This window comes from Polistes fuscatus, unplaced genomic scaffold (genome assembly GCF_010416935.1).
Source record: "Polistes fuscatus isolate 324 unplaced genomic scaffold, CU_Pfus_HIC Scaffold1, whole genome shotgun sequence".
NCBI classification, from domain to species: Eukaryota; Metazoa; Arthropoda; class Insecta; order Hymenoptera; family Vespidae; genus Polistes; species Polistes fuscatus.
In genome coordinates, this window is record NW_025112997.1 from 16,513,525 (window position 1) to 16,531,407 (window position 17,883).

Consider the following 17,883-nt stretch of genomic DNA (forward strand, 5'->3'; position numbering starts at 1 on the left):
AGATTCTGAAGGAAAACAAACGAAGGGACGATGCTCCTGGGAGGAAAAGAAAATATCTACGTGGTAGGTTCGATCTTTCGACAAAAATTTGACATAACTTTGAAACTAAAAACACAATGCCTAAGTAGATTCCTATGTAACTTAACACATTGCAGAGACAGATTAAAAAATATCTCGCGTCTTATATTATGTATTAGCTGTATATTTTTATCATTATTGTTAACAAATATTAGATATTAATAATTTTTATTGTAATCAATAACATAGTTTATATGAATCATCTAAAACTACATGCATTGATATATTTTGATACGTTTAGTTATAAGCTAGAAAATGTTTTAATTGTAATATGTTCAAATCCTATTGCAATATACGATTTACATATAGTACAAATTGTTGTTATGTAAATATTATGCTCGACAATTTGTAAGAAATATTTTTTCTTAAAAAGACCCGCACAAGTCAAAATTGCAAAATAACAGATATGAGATTATTACCAGAGAGTAGTCTTACGAATGGAAAAAGGGGGAAAAAGGAACAAAAAGAAAAACGGATACGACTTAAAGCGAGTTTCAAAGGTAAAGGAGGAAGGGCAATGCCCTTGGGAGAAAGAAAAATACGTTCCGGAGCTGATGTACAGACGTAAAATATAACCGTATGTGTAATCGTGAATCTAATCCGCAGTGAAATCTATTAATGGATTTCGATCGGCTACATGTCGAAAGTTGAAAAATCTTAACATTAATTCGAAGTAAAGAAATAATCGTTGTGAAATAAAGTTTCAATCAAAAATTATAAATTAATAATAATATTATTTTTTCGTCTAACACATCAGTGTAATCATAGAAATAAATATGATAAATATTATATAATATAATACATGTACGCATATGTGTGCACAATATATAATAAGAATTTTAATATTTCTGAGTTGAATTAACAATAATATTTCAATGATCAACTTCGGTCTTGTTTGTTTAGAGAAGAAGATAAAGCTCGGTTCTTATTTAGCTTTTTGTGTTTAAATAATATACGCAGGTGTCACTTAAGTCAGTAAATCGTCGGTTTAAGACTAGCCGTCGGTGTAATTTGTAAACAAGAAATACATAATTATTACTTTTTTCTTTTTCATATATCCTAAGATTAATTATAAATTTAATCAAACTAAATATATTTACACTAAAACAATTCTATATTTATTAAATATATAATTATTTTTCTATTTTTTCAAATAAACTCGACAAAAATTATACGATAGACTTACTTATGTGTATATATTTGTAAATATTTTATATAATTAGAGTACGATTATTGTGTTATCGTTTATAATTGTTTAAATAAACATTACTTAATTTGTTTGAAAAAATATCATCTGTTAATTCGGACTCGAGTTTATAGTTATATTCCTTTCTACCAACGACTTACGTACTACAAAAACGACCGATGGTATTCGTAATAGAATTATTCAAGAGGATGCGAAGATTTTTGTTTCCAGTAGGTTCACGCGTATTACGTCAAGGTGAAGAACGAAGGAGAAGAAAGAAGAAAAAAAAGAAAAAAGAAAAGAAGAGATGGAAACAGAGAGAAAGAAATGGAAGCTCCAAGTGATCTGCGATGCGATCGTGTACATAAAACGGGCCAACCTAAGAAGCAATTCAAGTATATTCGGAAGAAAGAGGAACGAGGAACGAGGAATGGTGCTCTAGGGAAGAAGAACAGAGTACGTGGCTCACCACGAGGTAGGGAGCTGGGGACATAATGTTCAGGGATAGAGAAGGGGAGAAAGAGGATGAGAGCTGTACAGATCGACGCAGTGCTTGCTAATGGACGTCCATTTCACGTCAAAGATACGTCTACTTATCAGCTTAATAACCGCCCATGAAAAATCAGAGAGAGGGAGAGAGCTGATATGACAATGCATTAAAATAACACCGAGAAATAAAAAAGTATTATCAAAGAATTTATAAAAATGTACAAGTTTTTCTTAAAACAAATTTTCGAAAATATTTTTCTTTTAACAATTTCGCAATAAAAGCTATCTATTTTCCGTTGGTATCTTTTATCTTTATCTCTGTTAGATTTACCTGTTGTTTTATCTATTTGCTTCACTTCCCTCTTACATTGCCAAATTTTATCTTCATTCAAAAATATGAATTTGTCTCTTAAAAATCTCTATTAATAAAAAAACACAACTCATTTTCACAAATATATATATATATATTATCAGAAAAGATTTATTTTCGTTTTAAGAGATACGATTAATGACCCAGAAAAAGCTTGGAAAAGAAGTTAAAACCCTTTAGGAAAACGATCGATGACGAAGACGAGGAAAGATGATCGAAAAAGGAAAGGTTCGAGAAAGAGAGAAAATGTCGAACCGAGATTCTCTGAAAAAAGAAGAAAAAGAAGAAGAAGAAGAAGAAGAAGAAGTAGTAGAAGAAAAAGAAAAAGAAGAAGAAAAAGAAAAAGAGAGAACTTGTTCCGACGGAGGAAAGAAAGTTGGAGGAAGGCCGCGCGGATGCTGCCTGCGCGCTTCTCCATTTTGTCTTAACGCGGTGTATGCGGTTGCTAGGCAACAGCCCTTACGCTCCATTCATTTATAATTCAGCAACCAATGCGGGCCACGCGGGCCCGCACCCTCGTTCAGTCATTCGGCTCCGCTCGGCTCTGAAACGCTCGAACGGTGAGCTTCCGCGCGTACGTACCGCACGAACGCACGCACGCACTCACGCACTCACACACCCACCCACCCACGCACGCATGCACGCATATTCCTTCCTTTTCCACCATCGTTCGTCCATCTCCCTACCAGCCAACGTTCGTTTCCTCCCTTCCAACTTTTTTACTCCCTTCTCCGTTACCATCGACTATCTCTGTCTCTCTTCAACCCATTTGTTCTTCTATATCTATCTTTCCTTCTCTCTCTCTCTCTATCTCTCTCTCTCTGCAACTTCGTATACAGAGATATACCTTGGTAATTCTCACGCACGCGCCCTTAAAGTTTTCACCCTTTCCTTCTTCTACGTTTTTACTTTCTAGTCCTGGGCTTCCTCTTCTTCTCGACTTGGAGGATTAATCGCTTTGCTTCTATCTCTACATAAGTGCATATTTTCTCCCACCTCTCCCTCTCTTCTTTTATTTTCCTTCGAATAATATTTAACGAGTTCTATCTTAAATAGATAATCAGTTGATATCTCTCTCTTTGTAGATTTCAATGAAATTTGAAATTCAACGAACTTGGTAAAAGAACGCGTATGTGGAGCTTATGAGGATCTTAACCGTGTCCACGAACAAAACTGATAAGGTTGCGGGAATGTTTTACTGACTTAAGTATCGTCTTCTCTGTCGTACATGTGCGAGAAAATAGTCAATTTCTAGTTAGTCTGCTACATTAGAAAGGACTCTAACACGAATGTCAATAGAGGTATTACCGCGCATCGGTGTCCTCATCTCTCTCTCTCTCTCTCTCTTTTCTTTCTCTCTCTTGATTTCTCCCTTCCCGCCATGTTGTGGCTCCCTTTAACCCATCCCTTCGAGTACAGCGAGCTTCCACGACATGAGAGGCAGCGAACGATACGAGAACTCGCCGTCCCCAGCTTGCTCGCCTCATGCGATATTCATGGTTCATTATCATAGCGAATCATGGCCCATCAGCTTTTGATTGTCCGCCAGCGTTGTTAGTCCTAACTAATGCGACTGCAGTGACCACGATACGCTGAGAGCCTTGCTAGGAAGTTCTAGAAGAAAAAGGATATATCACAAAGAAAATTGTCTTCGTTTGAAAATAGTTTTTCTCAAAGAAATGTTCAAATCGTAACATTTTTCCTAACATTTTACTTTTGTTATGAATAGGAATTTTCAAAGAAATTTCGTATGTTTTCGCTTAACTTAACTCGAAGATGAAAATTTCGGAATTTTAGTGTCCGAAAGGAAAACGTTTTGAGCGCTTTCGGTACGGTGATATAGCGTGCGAAGTCGTTCGGTTAGATGGTCCTAACTTAGTTGACACCTTGGACGGACGGCAAACGACCTTTTCCTCTCTGTCTCCCATCGCTGCACCTTGACTTTTGCTCGACCACAGTTTCGCATTAAGTATTCACGTTGAACCCAATTTGCGTGCAAGGAGCGTTCTAGGAAAGTGAATCGGCGCTTCCGCGACAATTTTCAAATGGAGAATTTTCCCAAAATTTTATCTTCTTCTTTTCCTCGATAAAAATCAAAAATATTTCTAATATTATCGTAAGTGTCATGTCTTTCAATATAACAATCGAAAAAATTTACATCAAAGTGTTTGATTATTCTCTTTAAGACTATCATCGTTGAAATTTCAGTCAAAACATGAAGAAAAATGTATAAAGTATAATCAATTTATTTATTGTACAAAAATTTATTTCTATCATTTGATCGGATTCTTTTTTTCTTATTGTTTCTGAAATAGAAAATAATTTAATGCGATGAAATTTCATCCGTGATAATACTAATGTGATCTTTTTCATAATAGTTTTAAAAGATTAAAGACTGGATCGACAATTTTTCTTTTACCGTTCATTCAATTCTATAGCCTTTTAACCAGCATTTAAATGATTTTACAATGCCTGCTAATGAATAAATTATATATATAAAATTAATATTAATAATTATTTAAAAATATTTTTAATTGAATTGAATTTTGTTAACGAAAGGTTATTGCATTAGTTAAAATCGATTTTTGATAGGAAAGAATCCACAGGCAGATTTCTCCGATCTCATCCCACTCGAGCCGCCACTTGAAGGACATCCCTAATGGGAACAGGCACTGGCTCGGGATGGGTTGACAATCCTCTAATTACTTTAAAGTAGTTTTCGATTCCCCGAGTAGAACGCCAGGCTTATCGAAGGGGAATCCAACGCGACGATTGAAAAATCTTTTAAATCGAATCCTTGAATTCGATTTGAACAATGTTGTGCATTTAGACAATTCTAAAGGATCTACTTTTAGGCATTAAACTGTAAAAAAAAAAGAATAAAAATTATAAATAAATATAAAAAAGTATTTAATTAAATGTCTCGGCAACGTGATTCTTTTTTCCAGAATAACTTTTCTCTCGCGTAAAGAAAAAGAGTGAGGGAGGTAGGAGAAAGAGAGAAAGAGCATCGTATAAATTCATGTTTAACGGGGGCATAAAGGTGTGACAAGAAATGAGTAGCGAGACCTTGACTTAAATGGAGGCGAGCGTACGGGTAGTTGCCGGTGCTCGTTGATTATTTATTCAAAGGGTATTACGGGCTCCACTAATTATAATTTATATCGTGGCAGTAACAACATCACATCGACCGTGCCAGAACATCAGAGAAGATGGCAAGTGGTATTCGAACGTTGGATAAACTTTGAAAACGATTCCAAATGAATCGAGAAAAATAAAAGAAAAAGATCAAGGAAATAAGAAAAAATGACCGAAATCTTAAATTACAATTTATTAGAATGAAGTTTTTATCGTTATAATTTTCGGCATAGTTTTGAAAGATTTCAAAGTTAGTTCCGGTCATATAGGAAGGTAATTTCGATCGAGGCACACAAAAGTAGACACGGAGAATGTGACAGGCACGAGAGCTAGGAGCATGTACGGCCAATCAGCGGTTTTTCCTAGACTGCCTGTCATTCAGTCAGCCAAGTGGAAGGACAGGAACGGCTTGTGGTTCGGCTTTGGCATTATTCATTATGCAGCTCACAACACGCCGTCACCTGCCACCACAGTCCTGCATAGACACAGCCGCTGTGCTAGCATTGACCACATACGTATTCTATACGTGTACTCTGTCTCCATTTTCTCTGTGTCCTCTGTGACATTAGTAAGATAACGGAGCATGTCTTTTTAAGCCTATATTCAAGAAAATCACGATCAAGAAAAAGAGATAGTAAAGTAATTCCAATGTTTTCTAACTTCATTCTGTTTATAGTTCTACGATGAAACATTTCTTAAACCAATATTCGAAGAAAGTCATTTATTATCGATAACCATCAGAGTAACGACATCGTCTTACTCACAACGCGGTCTTACGAGAGAAACGTGTAACAGCTATTTCACACGACACCAAATCAGTTTTTCTTTCGAATCGGTTATTTAATTGTCTTTTATAATATATTTTATATACATTTACAGATTCACACGGTATTGCGATACCACATACAGTAAAATCATAAATTCGGCAATTTTGGACATTCGTTCCTGCGGTTTTGCTCTTGCAACCATTCAGTAAAAAAAGTGGTCCAGTCGATGTTCAATTGTTCAAAAATTCGCATCAGATGAACATTATAAACGGTTGACGCCAATTTGGTGAAATTATCGTTATGGTTGAAAAACTGCATTTGGATGTACTGTAAGATCCTTGTGAGGCATAAGTAAAGATTATAATAAAGAATATCTATAATAAAAATAATACGGTTGATATATATATTACAATGTATGCCATGCAATAGTTGTTTTCAATTCACGCCTATCGACAACCGATTTTATCGAGAAACATTCTGACTCGGTCCAGCACCATCACGATGAAAGAGATAGGGTGGTCCAGATTGGTGAATGGAACGGTGATAATAGGGATGAACATGACTCGTATCCAAAAAGCATCTTTTACATTGACTGACAGGCTAGTAGCAATATGTTTATACTAGACTGATAATGAATTCATGGTCCTTGCTATGCCACTGGGTGAGCTATTTGTGAACAGGTTGCACCAAACATTACGGATCGGATTGCACAGATGCTCTTTTGTCGGCAGATGAGTGAGAGCCCTTGGGATGACGCCGGATGATATCGGATCTGTCGGGGTAGAAGTAAGAATCGTAGGGAGGAAAATCGGCTGAATCCCGAGATCATATACATATAGACGTACACGTAAATGTAAAATTCTTTGTTGTGTATGTTTATATACGTGTATATGTGGGAGCATGTTACGCAGCCGGGTGATCCCACGGGTCCCAACGGAATATCATCCATGGGGCTTAATGACAATTCTGACTATTCTATACCGCTCAAACGCTCGTTTGCGCTTGTTTCTGTGTATTATTATGACGGTTTGTGCTTAAGCGGCTCTGTCATACTAATTTATACGTTTTCTGAAGAAACATACTCTTGTTTTTCAAATCTTAAACTTTTATATTTTTTCACACAGTATGATGTATTTAAAATAAGGAAAAATTTTCTTTAACGTTCATGAACGTTCACAACATATTATTTGGTTTCAAATATTCGTTTGTTAGTTTAAAATATCTTAAGGTAAATTATATATTTTACTATAATATACAATGTTTATCTGCTATGCGGATCCACTGCACAATTATATTTAAATAGATATTAAAAATTTTGTTAAAAAATAATTAACATTTTTTAGAACATTATTGCAAATAAAATCTTAAGCATTGATAATCTTTAAACAAAGAAAATAATATTATGAAATAAAGATAATGTATAACCTCTGATTAATTTTAAAATATCATAAAAATTTGTTAAATTTCTCAATATGCATATATTACCGAGCTAAGATAATTTAATTTTATTTATAAAGATAAAAAATGGATTTATTTTATTATTATACCAAAGAATACAGAAGTACATAGAAGCTCATAATTCCTCTTTTTTATCTAACGAGATTCATCTTAGTTACTACCGGGACCACTAGTGGGCGATAGTAAGTACTTAACGCGATGACGATACAATACTATCAAAGAACGGTACAATACTATCAAAGAATACAATATTCTACCTACTATCGCCCACTGGTGGTCCCGGTAGTAACTAAGACGAATCTTAGATAAAAAAGGAGACTTGTTAGGTTCTATGTACTTCTGTATTCTTTGACTTTACAATTACATTTTCTTATTGACGAATGATAAATTCTATATTCTTCAAATGTACTGTCAGATCAGTTGTACCAATGATAAGGAAATTTGTGATCCTTAGCAAGAACACAGAAGTATATAGAAGCTCACAAGTCAGCGCAAAAAAGTTGGCATAGAACTTCAACAGTTAAAAAAAATGAATAAGTGCATCTAATTGCAAGCTATTTGCTAATTTAAAATCTATAATTGTTAACCTTAATTATTATAATAATTAAATATTTAATTAGTTATTAATAATTGAAAAAACAAAAATGTTTTTTCTCATTTCTAAGCAAAGTAATGAAGTTTTCTATTGTTTTTTATTTTCAATCAATTGCTTACTTTGAATTATTATGAATTATATAGGAAAACTAAAATTGCTTTCTCGTTTGTTGTTAAAGAGTTAGAATTGTTTTCTGTTGTGAAAAAAGTATTTGATAAAGCTTGCAAATTTAAAATACTGTTAGTTTCCTAATCATTTGACTTTATTTTATTTGCTGCCAAATAGTTCCATCAAAAGTCATTTTAATTTTCTAGTAATTTTGATCATTTTCACTTTCGGAATTAAATAAAAATTTTCGATGCTTTTGTCCTCTACAGATATTCAAAATTTTTTACTCTTTAGTGTCAAACAAATCATCTTCACTTTCAATTTGCTCATTTTCAGACTCAGAATTTCGCTCGTTTTAATATTCTTCACTTATATTTTGTACGTTTTTTTTATCACTTTCTCATAGGACGTATGGACATGTTCAAAGATAAAAAAAATACCAAACAAATCTACTGAATACTATGAGATTAATCATTACTTATATTTGATTTTTCTTCTCTGTGACATTTCAAATGATACTGCATTTAAATTTCGTTTAGCTATAGAGTCCTCATTATAGAAGTAGTATTTCTTAAGAATTTTCGATACGACTCCATTTAATCTGATATAGACTCTATCGAATTATTCAATTTTTTGAGCAAAGCCAAATATATACCACATTTAGATGCATATAACTATAGCTGGATAGATCTTACTTGAGTTCAGAGCAAATATACTAGGCAGAGAAGTTTAGAAAAAAATGTAAATTTGTGGACAAATGACCAATCGCTGTAACCAAGCCAGTTACTTTTCACTTACTAATTATTTCACACCACATTATTTTAAACTAAATAAATTCAATATTATATAGAATTTATTTAGATCCTTTAAATATCTCGAAATAAGAGATATATGACTTAGACTACGTTCATGACAATGGGTACAAATAAATATGCCTTCGTGTACCATTTATGCTACATGTAGCACGGAATGTATTAAATTGTAAATAAAGAAATTTTCTTAATACTTTGTAAGGTAAATATAATAAAAAACAATTATTTTACATAAGAATACAGTAATATAGTTACTTTTTGTTCTATTCTTTTACAACCAGATTTGGAATATAAATTATGAGGCGGTGGATCAAATGTCAAATGCGATAAAGCTTCGTCTATCATTTCTGTAGTTGGTACAGCTCCTCTTTTCTTAAATACACTCATTACACACTTTTTAACGTCATCTTCTTCCAATGGAAGAAAAGGAATATAATGATCAATAACACTAGTTTCTATAGTATCGCTAAGATGAAATCCTCCTCTTTCATTGAACGCTCCGATGGATATTAAATTTTCAAAATCTTGAAGCTTAGTATCTTCCCTCTTTACACCACTTTCCCAAAGATTTAATAATCTTTGTACAATTTGTCTACTACCGGTGTTTGATAAAAATATGAAAATTGCTTTATTTTCTAAATTGTATACTGGAAACGTATTATAATCCAAGAAAGGTACAAGAGCATTTAGTATTCCTTCTGGCATTTTATCTACTTCATCAAAAACAAATAATGATCTTGGGCAAGCTTTTAATGCAGCTTTGACTTTTTCCTGTAATTGTATCTATATTTCATAGATTATAATTAAAATTTAATATCTTTTATTTCTTTAGTTGCAATAATGTTAATATTAATTATTTTATTCACCTTATAATCTTCAATTTCATTTTTTAATGGAAAATCAGTTCTACCATTAAAAAAATGAAAGAATTTACTTTCAGTCCCTTTTTGGTATAAAGATTCTGCGATAAACTTGGCTACATAATTCTTACCAGTTCCTGGCGGACCATGAAAACTTAATGTTAACGCTTTTCTTTGTTCCATCTGATTTGAATAACCAAATAATGCATTTAATATTGTTTTATAAGCAATGTGCTGACCGAACAAATTTTTTTTCAAAAGTTTGTCAAGCTCTAAGGAAAAATATAAATATAAAAAGGTTAAAATCAAAAACAATTCTCTCTTAATATTTCTTTTATAACTTGTAAAGATAAGTAATATGCGATTCATACGTACTTGTCACATCAAGCTTGACAAATTGATCTGCACAACATTCACCATAGCTGCAGTGAAATTTATTATAGAAATAAGTTCCTAAAGTTGTAGTAACACCTACTATTCCTATCGATGAAAGTATTTCACATGATGTTAATGTAATGTAACTCGTTAACAGAGCAACATATAAAATTACATTCATATTTACTAGAAATTTATTTATAATTTATATTATAAAATAGTTATTTTAATTAGTCTATTTAAAAATTAAATTATTTTAGCTTTTTAAAGATTCGCTTTAGAGATACATTTATATTATGTCTAATTTTTCACCGTTATAAAAAAAACATATATTATATTAACATATGCATTAAACTAATAATAATATATATGAGCAAATGATACAAAGAATAGTTGAGAGTTTAAAATATTTTTTAAAAAACAGGTGGAAGAAGAATTATTAGTATAGAAGATGCTCACACGATGGCGCTAGTAAACATAGTCGTGTAAGAGCATCCCGCATCTCGGAGCTCGTTCATGAACGTGTAAAGGAGCTTTACACTTGACGTCCGGCGAGCAACTAATGAGAACACTGCATGAGCATACTCGACAAGCAGCCAATGGGAGCGTTTCCTACTACCGAGGTTTTCTGCTATACGCTAAGCGCGGTCTATTTTGTTTCCCGGCTTTCACACCGTACAAACAATTACTATTCTTTACGCATATTAATATATTTCTGTTAAAAAATTAACAAAGTATATTTTTCGTTATATTTCGTCCGATATTATTTCTATAGTAACTTCAGGATCACCACAGTCGTAAAACCGGTATATACGTATATATATTACCGTGAAGGCCGAAATTGAAAAATATCAAGATTTACATAGTCACCTGCCTGGTGTATGTCCGTATATATTAATGTATAAGAATAAATCTATATTTTCGATTTTTCACTGACGTATTTAATATATATTGACAAGCGAACATCTGAATCTTGATATTCGTCGATTTCAGTTTTTCACAGTAACATATACATACGATTTGTTTTACTAAAGCGTGTATAGCTAAATTTTGTTCAGAAATAGGAAGACTCTAACTGTTAGAGGGAAGATTCATACGAAAAAAAACAGCTAGCCGAATCTTTTCCCTTAAAGATGTCTTCTATAGAAAGTTATTCGATCCTGATTATAGAATATATTTCACGTTGAAAACATCGAAAAAACTCAATTAGGTAAAAAAAAGTTTGAACCGCTATTGGGACACGGTAATTTTATTTTTTAACGGTAAGTAATATAAATAAAAATAAAGTTAAAACAATATATAAACAATGGAAAATTGTAGAAAATAAACGTTTCTAGAATAAATGTTTCAACTCGCACAGATGTCTTACCTTTTCAAAACATAGAAAATAAATCATTTCCTTATTTTGGTTTCACCTAATAGCTTCACATTGTTTTAAGTCTTTCAATTCACACCCTAAGGGTATCGTTGCCTTTTTTTAACTAAAAAGGATATGACCTTAGAAGCGTTCAGGCATAATTACATGGATAATAGCTACGGATTACTGATTGCTCGACCGAATGTGTAAACCAAATATCTGAACCTATAATTTCTTTTGTATTGATGTGAATAAGATTACTATCGTAACGATAAGTCATCAGTAGTAATATTAATTTATCTTACGACCGTCTATAAGCCTAACGACACACAATTTGGCCAAATCCCGAAAACGTGGTTATATAGGAAATGGTTATATAATTTTTCATTACATTAGTTTTGTGTTTAGTGGATCTCGCAGGTATTTTTTCAATCATTTGTTATTGGTTAGTGCTTATGTATACCTATAAATTATCAGTTGAAAAGTCAGAGTCTAACACATCGCATTTGTGACTCACTACGATCTGAAAGTTATGGTTTTTTTTCAACTCGCATAGTGCAGTTAATATTTATCCGATTTCAATATATAAATATGGAATCTTCGTCTGACAGTAAGTAATATTTAAGTACTATTGTATTATGTTTTTAAAAATTTACATAAATAATACATGTAGTTGCTAATGGAGAGTATATTGTTACGTATTTTTTACCGATGCGGGTATTACAAATATCTATTGAAAAAGTTCTAAATAAAAATTCTCACCAATTCACACGCTCTAATTAGTTTTAAATTGTTTATTGAACCTTTAATTAATAAATATCTAAAAACTAACATCTAGTTTAGCCAAATTTAGCTTTTATCCAAGATTTTGTATGATAGTGCACAAATTTACTTGTAAAGATCTTACATTTTATTCTCTATTTTATGTAATTACAAATAAATATAATATAAGGTAATAAATAGATAATTCTATAAAAACAATATTTTTAAACATTAAAGTTTGTAACAATAAAAATTTTTGTAGATTTTTTTTTTAATGAAAATATCTTTGATTTTGAGTCCGCTATTATATTTTTCAAAAAAATAATATCAGATTTGTAATCAGCGACCTCGGAAACCCTAATATAATAATTTTTCAAAAGATTGAATCAATTTTTAATAAAAAAGGCCGCTAATTTCAGTTCATCATCTTGTTTCTTACAAAATTAATATTAAAATCGTAATCAGCTACCTTGACAATCCTCAGATATTAATTTTCAATAAAATTAAATTATATCTTTATTTTTTGGCCACACTAAGCGGTGCTATAAACAAACTTACAATTAGTGTCGATCACTGGTGACTCTCATGACAATGAATGTGTTAAAATTGGTCTAGAAGTGTGTCCGATATTTTTGAAGGCGTAAGATGCTTTTGACATTTTTATGCCGAGATAATGGACAGTCATAACAAAAAATGTAGATTGTAAAAAAAATTTATGAACAATGAAAATATACGATAGTATTAGTAAACTACACAGTCGAGTATATGCACGTAAGTAAATATATACATGTCATATATACCACGAGAGAAAAATTTTGTTATATAGTCAAAATGTGTATTTATAACTTGAAAAATGTTTTAAATGTGATAAGTGAATAATCTTAAATTCATTTATAATTCTTTTATTTTACATGACTCTTACAATTAATTGATTATATTAGAAAAATGTATGCGGGTACACACGAGTATAGAAAATTGTGTAGTATAATATTTTATTCATAATACATTTATTTAATTATATTATGAAACGTCAATGTCTAGAATTGTACATATTATTCATAAAAAATAAATTGTTCAAAATAGATCATTCAAAATGTGAAATATGCAAATATTAAAATTCACTTAATTATTTCATTTTTAAATGAATAATTAATTATTATAACTATACGCGTTATAATTAATTATATAAAGTAATTATAAAAAACATAATATAAAGTTGAACTTCATTTTACATTCATATTAAAGTTTTGTTATTTTAGAAATTATATACAAATATTTAATAATTAAGCATTTTATGTATTTTAAATGGATTAAAAATTATGTCTATCTCAATTAAAATTACGTCAGAATTTAAGCTTTACAATATTTGGAAATCGCATCCAAAGGAGCTACAGTAATGAAATAATTACTTTCTGTCTTACTTAAAGTAGAGCGTTCAAATTTAGGTAAATTATCAGATAGCACGTACAATTTTCTCGAATCATTATCGATGGCTAAATCATTTGGATAAACCATTGTTTCATTATCTTGGCCTATCAGAACTGAAAGGAAAAATGATTACTATTACGTATGCAGTGATAAATATCACACGATTAAGGATAAAAGCATTAATAAATTTAATGTCATTGTTGATCGATACTTTTAAGATTTCTGAGAAAGATCTTACGTAACGAAGTATGAAAATAGCATAAATAAATTCATACAATTTATGCAAGGATGTACATTTTGTATGCAACAGGATATTGTAATTTCCTTGATTTAAAAATTAGTTCGTACATAGCACCGATGTCTCCAATCATTTTATTTACGCGATTATCATTATTGATAATTTATTTTCTTGCTATGAATTCTAGCGACTGGTAATCATAATTTTCTCTAACAAATGTGTGAATATTATATTCTCTTTTTCTAAGCAAACAATTGTAAATATCTATCTATTATTACGGATGATCTAATAATTATTATCATCTGAATTATCTCAATTATTTTTAGTTTGGAAAGACATTCATATATGACGAATTCTAAAATATTTTTGCTTGAATTGATAATTGGTGATAAAAAATGAATATATCCATCTTTTCTCTGGTATTTTTTGGTAAATTTAAAGCAAAAAAGATATGACTTGTTATAGTTACGTCAACCGTCAGATTTTGTTTCAAAATACATCAACTTTCTTTTAACATGTATTGGAGTTTTATGTCAAATGGAGTTTTTACTCAAAATGTCTCCAGGAATTAATTCGAAATAAAAAGAAAGAATTTTAAGGTTTTATTTAAAAAAAATCCTAATAAGCCAGATATCTCGTAAAAGATAACCGTGAAGAAAAATTCTTTTCATGTGTGTCTCTCAACAAAATGTAAATTTGTTTTGAGCATTTTTTTCATAAAATAAAAAATAACGGAGATTTTAGATTTGGTTATAATTATTGGATAAAATTAGATTGTACTTACTAAACGTCTCTGGAGTCAATTTCACATCAGTGTCCCAACAACTTATTCCATTCTTTTGTACCTGAGTGAAATATGCGATTCGAGTTTCTTGATCAATGACCGACGAAGGTCCTTGGCTCTTTGGTCCTTTGTTTCCAGCAACGTGAAACGCATGGTAATTATTTGATAGGGTTAACGTATCATCTTGTAAAACTTCAGTTGACACGTAGAACTCTGTTATTCCGGACATAGCGTGAAAGTAAAGAGTCCGGTATCCGTCAACTTGGAACGGAGTCAAGGCAAGACCAAAGAGACCATCGGTCCATTGAAAATTATAACCGCTGACATTATAATCACCTGCGACAAAATATACAATCGATTATTATTTCTTTCTTTATTTCTTTTTTATCTTATGATTTAATATTACATTTAGTTTGCAAACATACGATAATCCAATATTTATGATATTTGAAAAACGAATTGTACCTATAATGTGAACAACTTACACAATACTTGTATAATTTATACTAATATAATTATATTATATTAATTATAATTTATAAATATTAATCTTTAAATACGAGATGATTAATTTAGTGCTAAAAAAATAATACTATAAGATTTTAGAAATATTAATGTATAAGTGTATGATTTTAAAGTAACATGACATTGCAAATCGTTAAATTACAAAAATCCTCACCATGTAATGGATCGAAGTAAAAGTAATTGTGCTCGATTCTCCAAGAATTATTTTTAGCCCAACTGTAAACTACCAAACCGTAGCCTGAAAAATCTGTAAGATAAGCATAAGCATCTTCACAAGCATCAGGTTTTGAGTCCACAACGAGATCAGCTATAAAGGAGTTGGCTTTTTGATCAGTATCCTTTAAAGTATATTTCCGAATGATCTAATTTGAAAATAATATCATATTATTGAATAATAGAGATCAATTTCTTATGTTTGTATTTCATTATATTAAATTGATACGAATAAATAAATTACTTGTATTAACCTTATCTGTATTTAGATCGAACACTATGATCCTGGCAGGTTGTATGACCTTAGATTCACCATAAATATCGTCTATTCCTGTATCGACAGCCCAAAGACGATTACATTCATCGACTCTAGCACGAAATATGCTTACTATACTATCCGGCAAATGTATATCGTTCGATTCAAAATCAGGATATGGAGTTAATATTGGCGATTCTATAAATAATTAATTTTTTTATTTTTATTATTATTATTATTTTCGTATATTTTTTTCTTATTATATCATTTCTTTTTTATTTTGTAACTTACCACTAGTGTCATTTAACCATACATAATTTAAATTAGACAATACACCTTTTTTCCATCTAGGAATAGTAATTATCATTTTATCTTTCGTAACTGCCAGACCCAGAGGCAAATTATTTTCTTCTATGTAATCTCCTGATTTGATGTAAGCTTCTCGGATATTTTCATTCGGAAAATTAAAATTAACTTGTTTCCAAGAATAAAGTTTATCGAAAGAATTGCCACTGGCAACAGCCAGTAATAATAAAAATAAAATATACATTCTACCTGGAGAGATTAAAAGAAAAGATAATGATTTATAAAAATTATATTCTTATAGTAAATCTTTAGAATATTTTTAGTATTGGATTTAGATTCGTAATTAGTGAATAAATTATAAATGATCTTGAACATAATTTCATTACAGTTCACTGTATAATTCTTTTGTAAAATATGAAGGTAACAGTTATTTAATGTACATCAAACCATTCAGTATATCGAATGTGAAAGTGTTTTACTTCCTCGTTATACATTTGAATTGAAAGGCACTATACTTTCTCTCTTCTAAAAATGTAAACAACATTAATTTCTGTAACGTCATGTTTCATTGGTTCGTAGTATGCGATGTTTAAAAATGAAACAATAAAATAACTTACGAAGAAAATTGTAATTTATGCTCTCATAAGATTTAGTTCGTAATATCGAAATTGAAATCCTGTTCATTCATATTGATCTTATCATTATATAAATGTTTAATTATGTAAATTTATAGAATGTAATATTTATCATAGACATTAGAAAATTCTTTCGTAAATATTAGATATTTGATAAAAATTCTTCTATGTTATGAAAGAAGGATTACTATTAAATTTTGAAATAGGCCAAGACAATAAAAAAATAGTTTATAGCTTTTTAATTATCTGTATATTTTGAAACTTTATCATTTCTTAATGGAAGGTATTAGAATAAAAAATTTATATAAAAGATTCAACATTTCTTTTACTTTTTATATGACAATTCGTAAAAATGTGAAGTAATGAAGAATGAAAATAAATCTTGCATTAAATGAAATAAATGTTCAAAGAAATTTATTAACACATTATTGAGCGTGCACATTTTTATTCCTTTTCGAAATCTTCAATATCGAAAATGAATAAATAAATCGTTTTGGAATTTACGTTTTATCAATTCTATCTTTTTAATTGAATTATCAATCGAAAATTATTTATTAATAATTCATAGCGTAAAAAAGAGATAATCTTTCGCAAATGATTCAAAAATAGCAATATGATATATAGTTTTTTGAAATGTTGAGGTTTGTGCATAAATTTTGTGAATTGAAAACTATATAATTCTGGTAGATGGGCTATACTTACCGTTTGGCAGAGAAGAACTGGTCTTTCAGAGAACGGTACAAGGTGGAATGGCAGCATAGTACGATGAACAGTCCTATATAAGCAGGAACCATAGTGTAGTATATGTTGTTGTATGTGTTTGTCATGATAACATGTATAAGTTCCGAACGAATCGATCAATGCGTTACCTCAAGAATAAAAGAATTGAGGTGTGTATGCATGAATTAAATTATGAAATTATTAATACGATTTTGTATACAATTTTCGTATAATTTTATATTATTTGTTAACATATTTTTGTTCGTTACTTTTGAAATATTTTTTTCGTTTTTCGATAAACAATTTAAAATATAAAATAAGCCATTATTAGATTTTGAAAATTTTTAAAAAAGATATTAGTTAAATTATAAACGATTATTAATTTTAAATCATATTATCCTGTTGTCGAGAATAGATAATATT

At 30.3% G+C, this 17,883-nt stretch overlaps 2 protein-coding genes across 3 annotated transcripts; both read right to left on the reverse strand.

Annotated features, from left to right (window-relative positions):
• Positions 1-9,131: 9,131 nt before the first annotated feature.
• LOC122526130 (torsin-1A) lies at positions 9,132-10,474 on the reverse strand. Its single transcript, XM_043649333.1, has 3 exons — positions 10,237-10,474; positions 9,868-10,133; positions 9,132-9,784 (listed from the first exon to the last, which is right to left on the reverse strand). The coding sequence occupies exons 1-3, from the start codon at positions 10,415-10,417 to the stop codon at positions 9,224-9,226; spliced, it is 1,008 nt and encodes a 335-aa protein (XP_043505268.1). The 5' UTR covers positions 10,418-10,474; the 3' UTR covers positions 9,132-9,223.
• Positions 10,475-13,576: 3,102 nt separating this feature from the next.
• On the reverse strand, positions 13,577-17,485 carry LOC122514655 (protein yellow-like). 2 transcript variants are annotated; one of them, XM_043631594.1, is made up of 6 exons: positions 17,443-17,485; positions 16,091-16,354; positions 15,798-15,997; positions 15,485-15,692; positions 14,806-15,141; positions 13,577-13,896 (listed from the first exon to the last, which is right to left on the reverse strand). In XM_043631594.1, the coding sequence occupies exons 2-6, from the start codon at positions 16,347-16,349 to the stop codon at positions 13,706-13,708; spliced, it is 1,194 nt and encodes a 397-aa protein (XP_043487529.1). In that variant the 5' UTR covers positions 16,350-16,354; positions 17,443-17,485; the 3' UTR covers positions 13,577-13,705. The 2 variants fall into 2 exon arrangements, with proteins under 2 accessions (XP_043487529.1, XP_043487537.1); XM_043631602.1 differs by having other exon boundaries at positions 16,091-16,350; positions 17,439-17,484.
• Positions 17,486-17,883: the final 398 nt, after the last annotated feature.

Excerpts from the sequence above, each read along its gene's own strand:
- LOC122514655 (XM_043631594.1), bottom strand. The coding sequence starts at position 16,349 with ATGTATATTTTATTTTTATTATTACTGGCTGTTGCCAGTGGCAATTCT. Across the intron at positions 15,693-15,797 it reads TCGATCTAAATACAGATAAG|ATCATTCGGAAATATACTTT; the intron begins GTTAATACAAGT and ends TTTTCAAATTAG. Across the intron at positions 15,142-15,484 it reads TTACTTCGATCCATTACATG|GTGATTATAATGTCAGCGGT; the intron begins GTGAGGATTTTT and ends ATTTTGTCGCAG.
- LOC122526130 (XM_043649333.1), bottom strand. The coding sequence starts at position 10,417 with ATGAATGTAATTTTATATGTTGCTCTGTTAACGAGTTACATTACATTA. Across the intron at positions 10,134-10,236 it reads TGTCAAGCTTGATGTGACAA|AGCTTGACAAACTTTTGAAA; the intron begins GTACGTATGAAT and ends ATTTTTCCTTAG. Across the intron at positions 9,785-9,867 it reads ATGAAATTGAAGATTATAAG|ATACAATTACAGGAAAAAGT; the intron begins GTGAATAAAATA and ends TATGAAATATAG.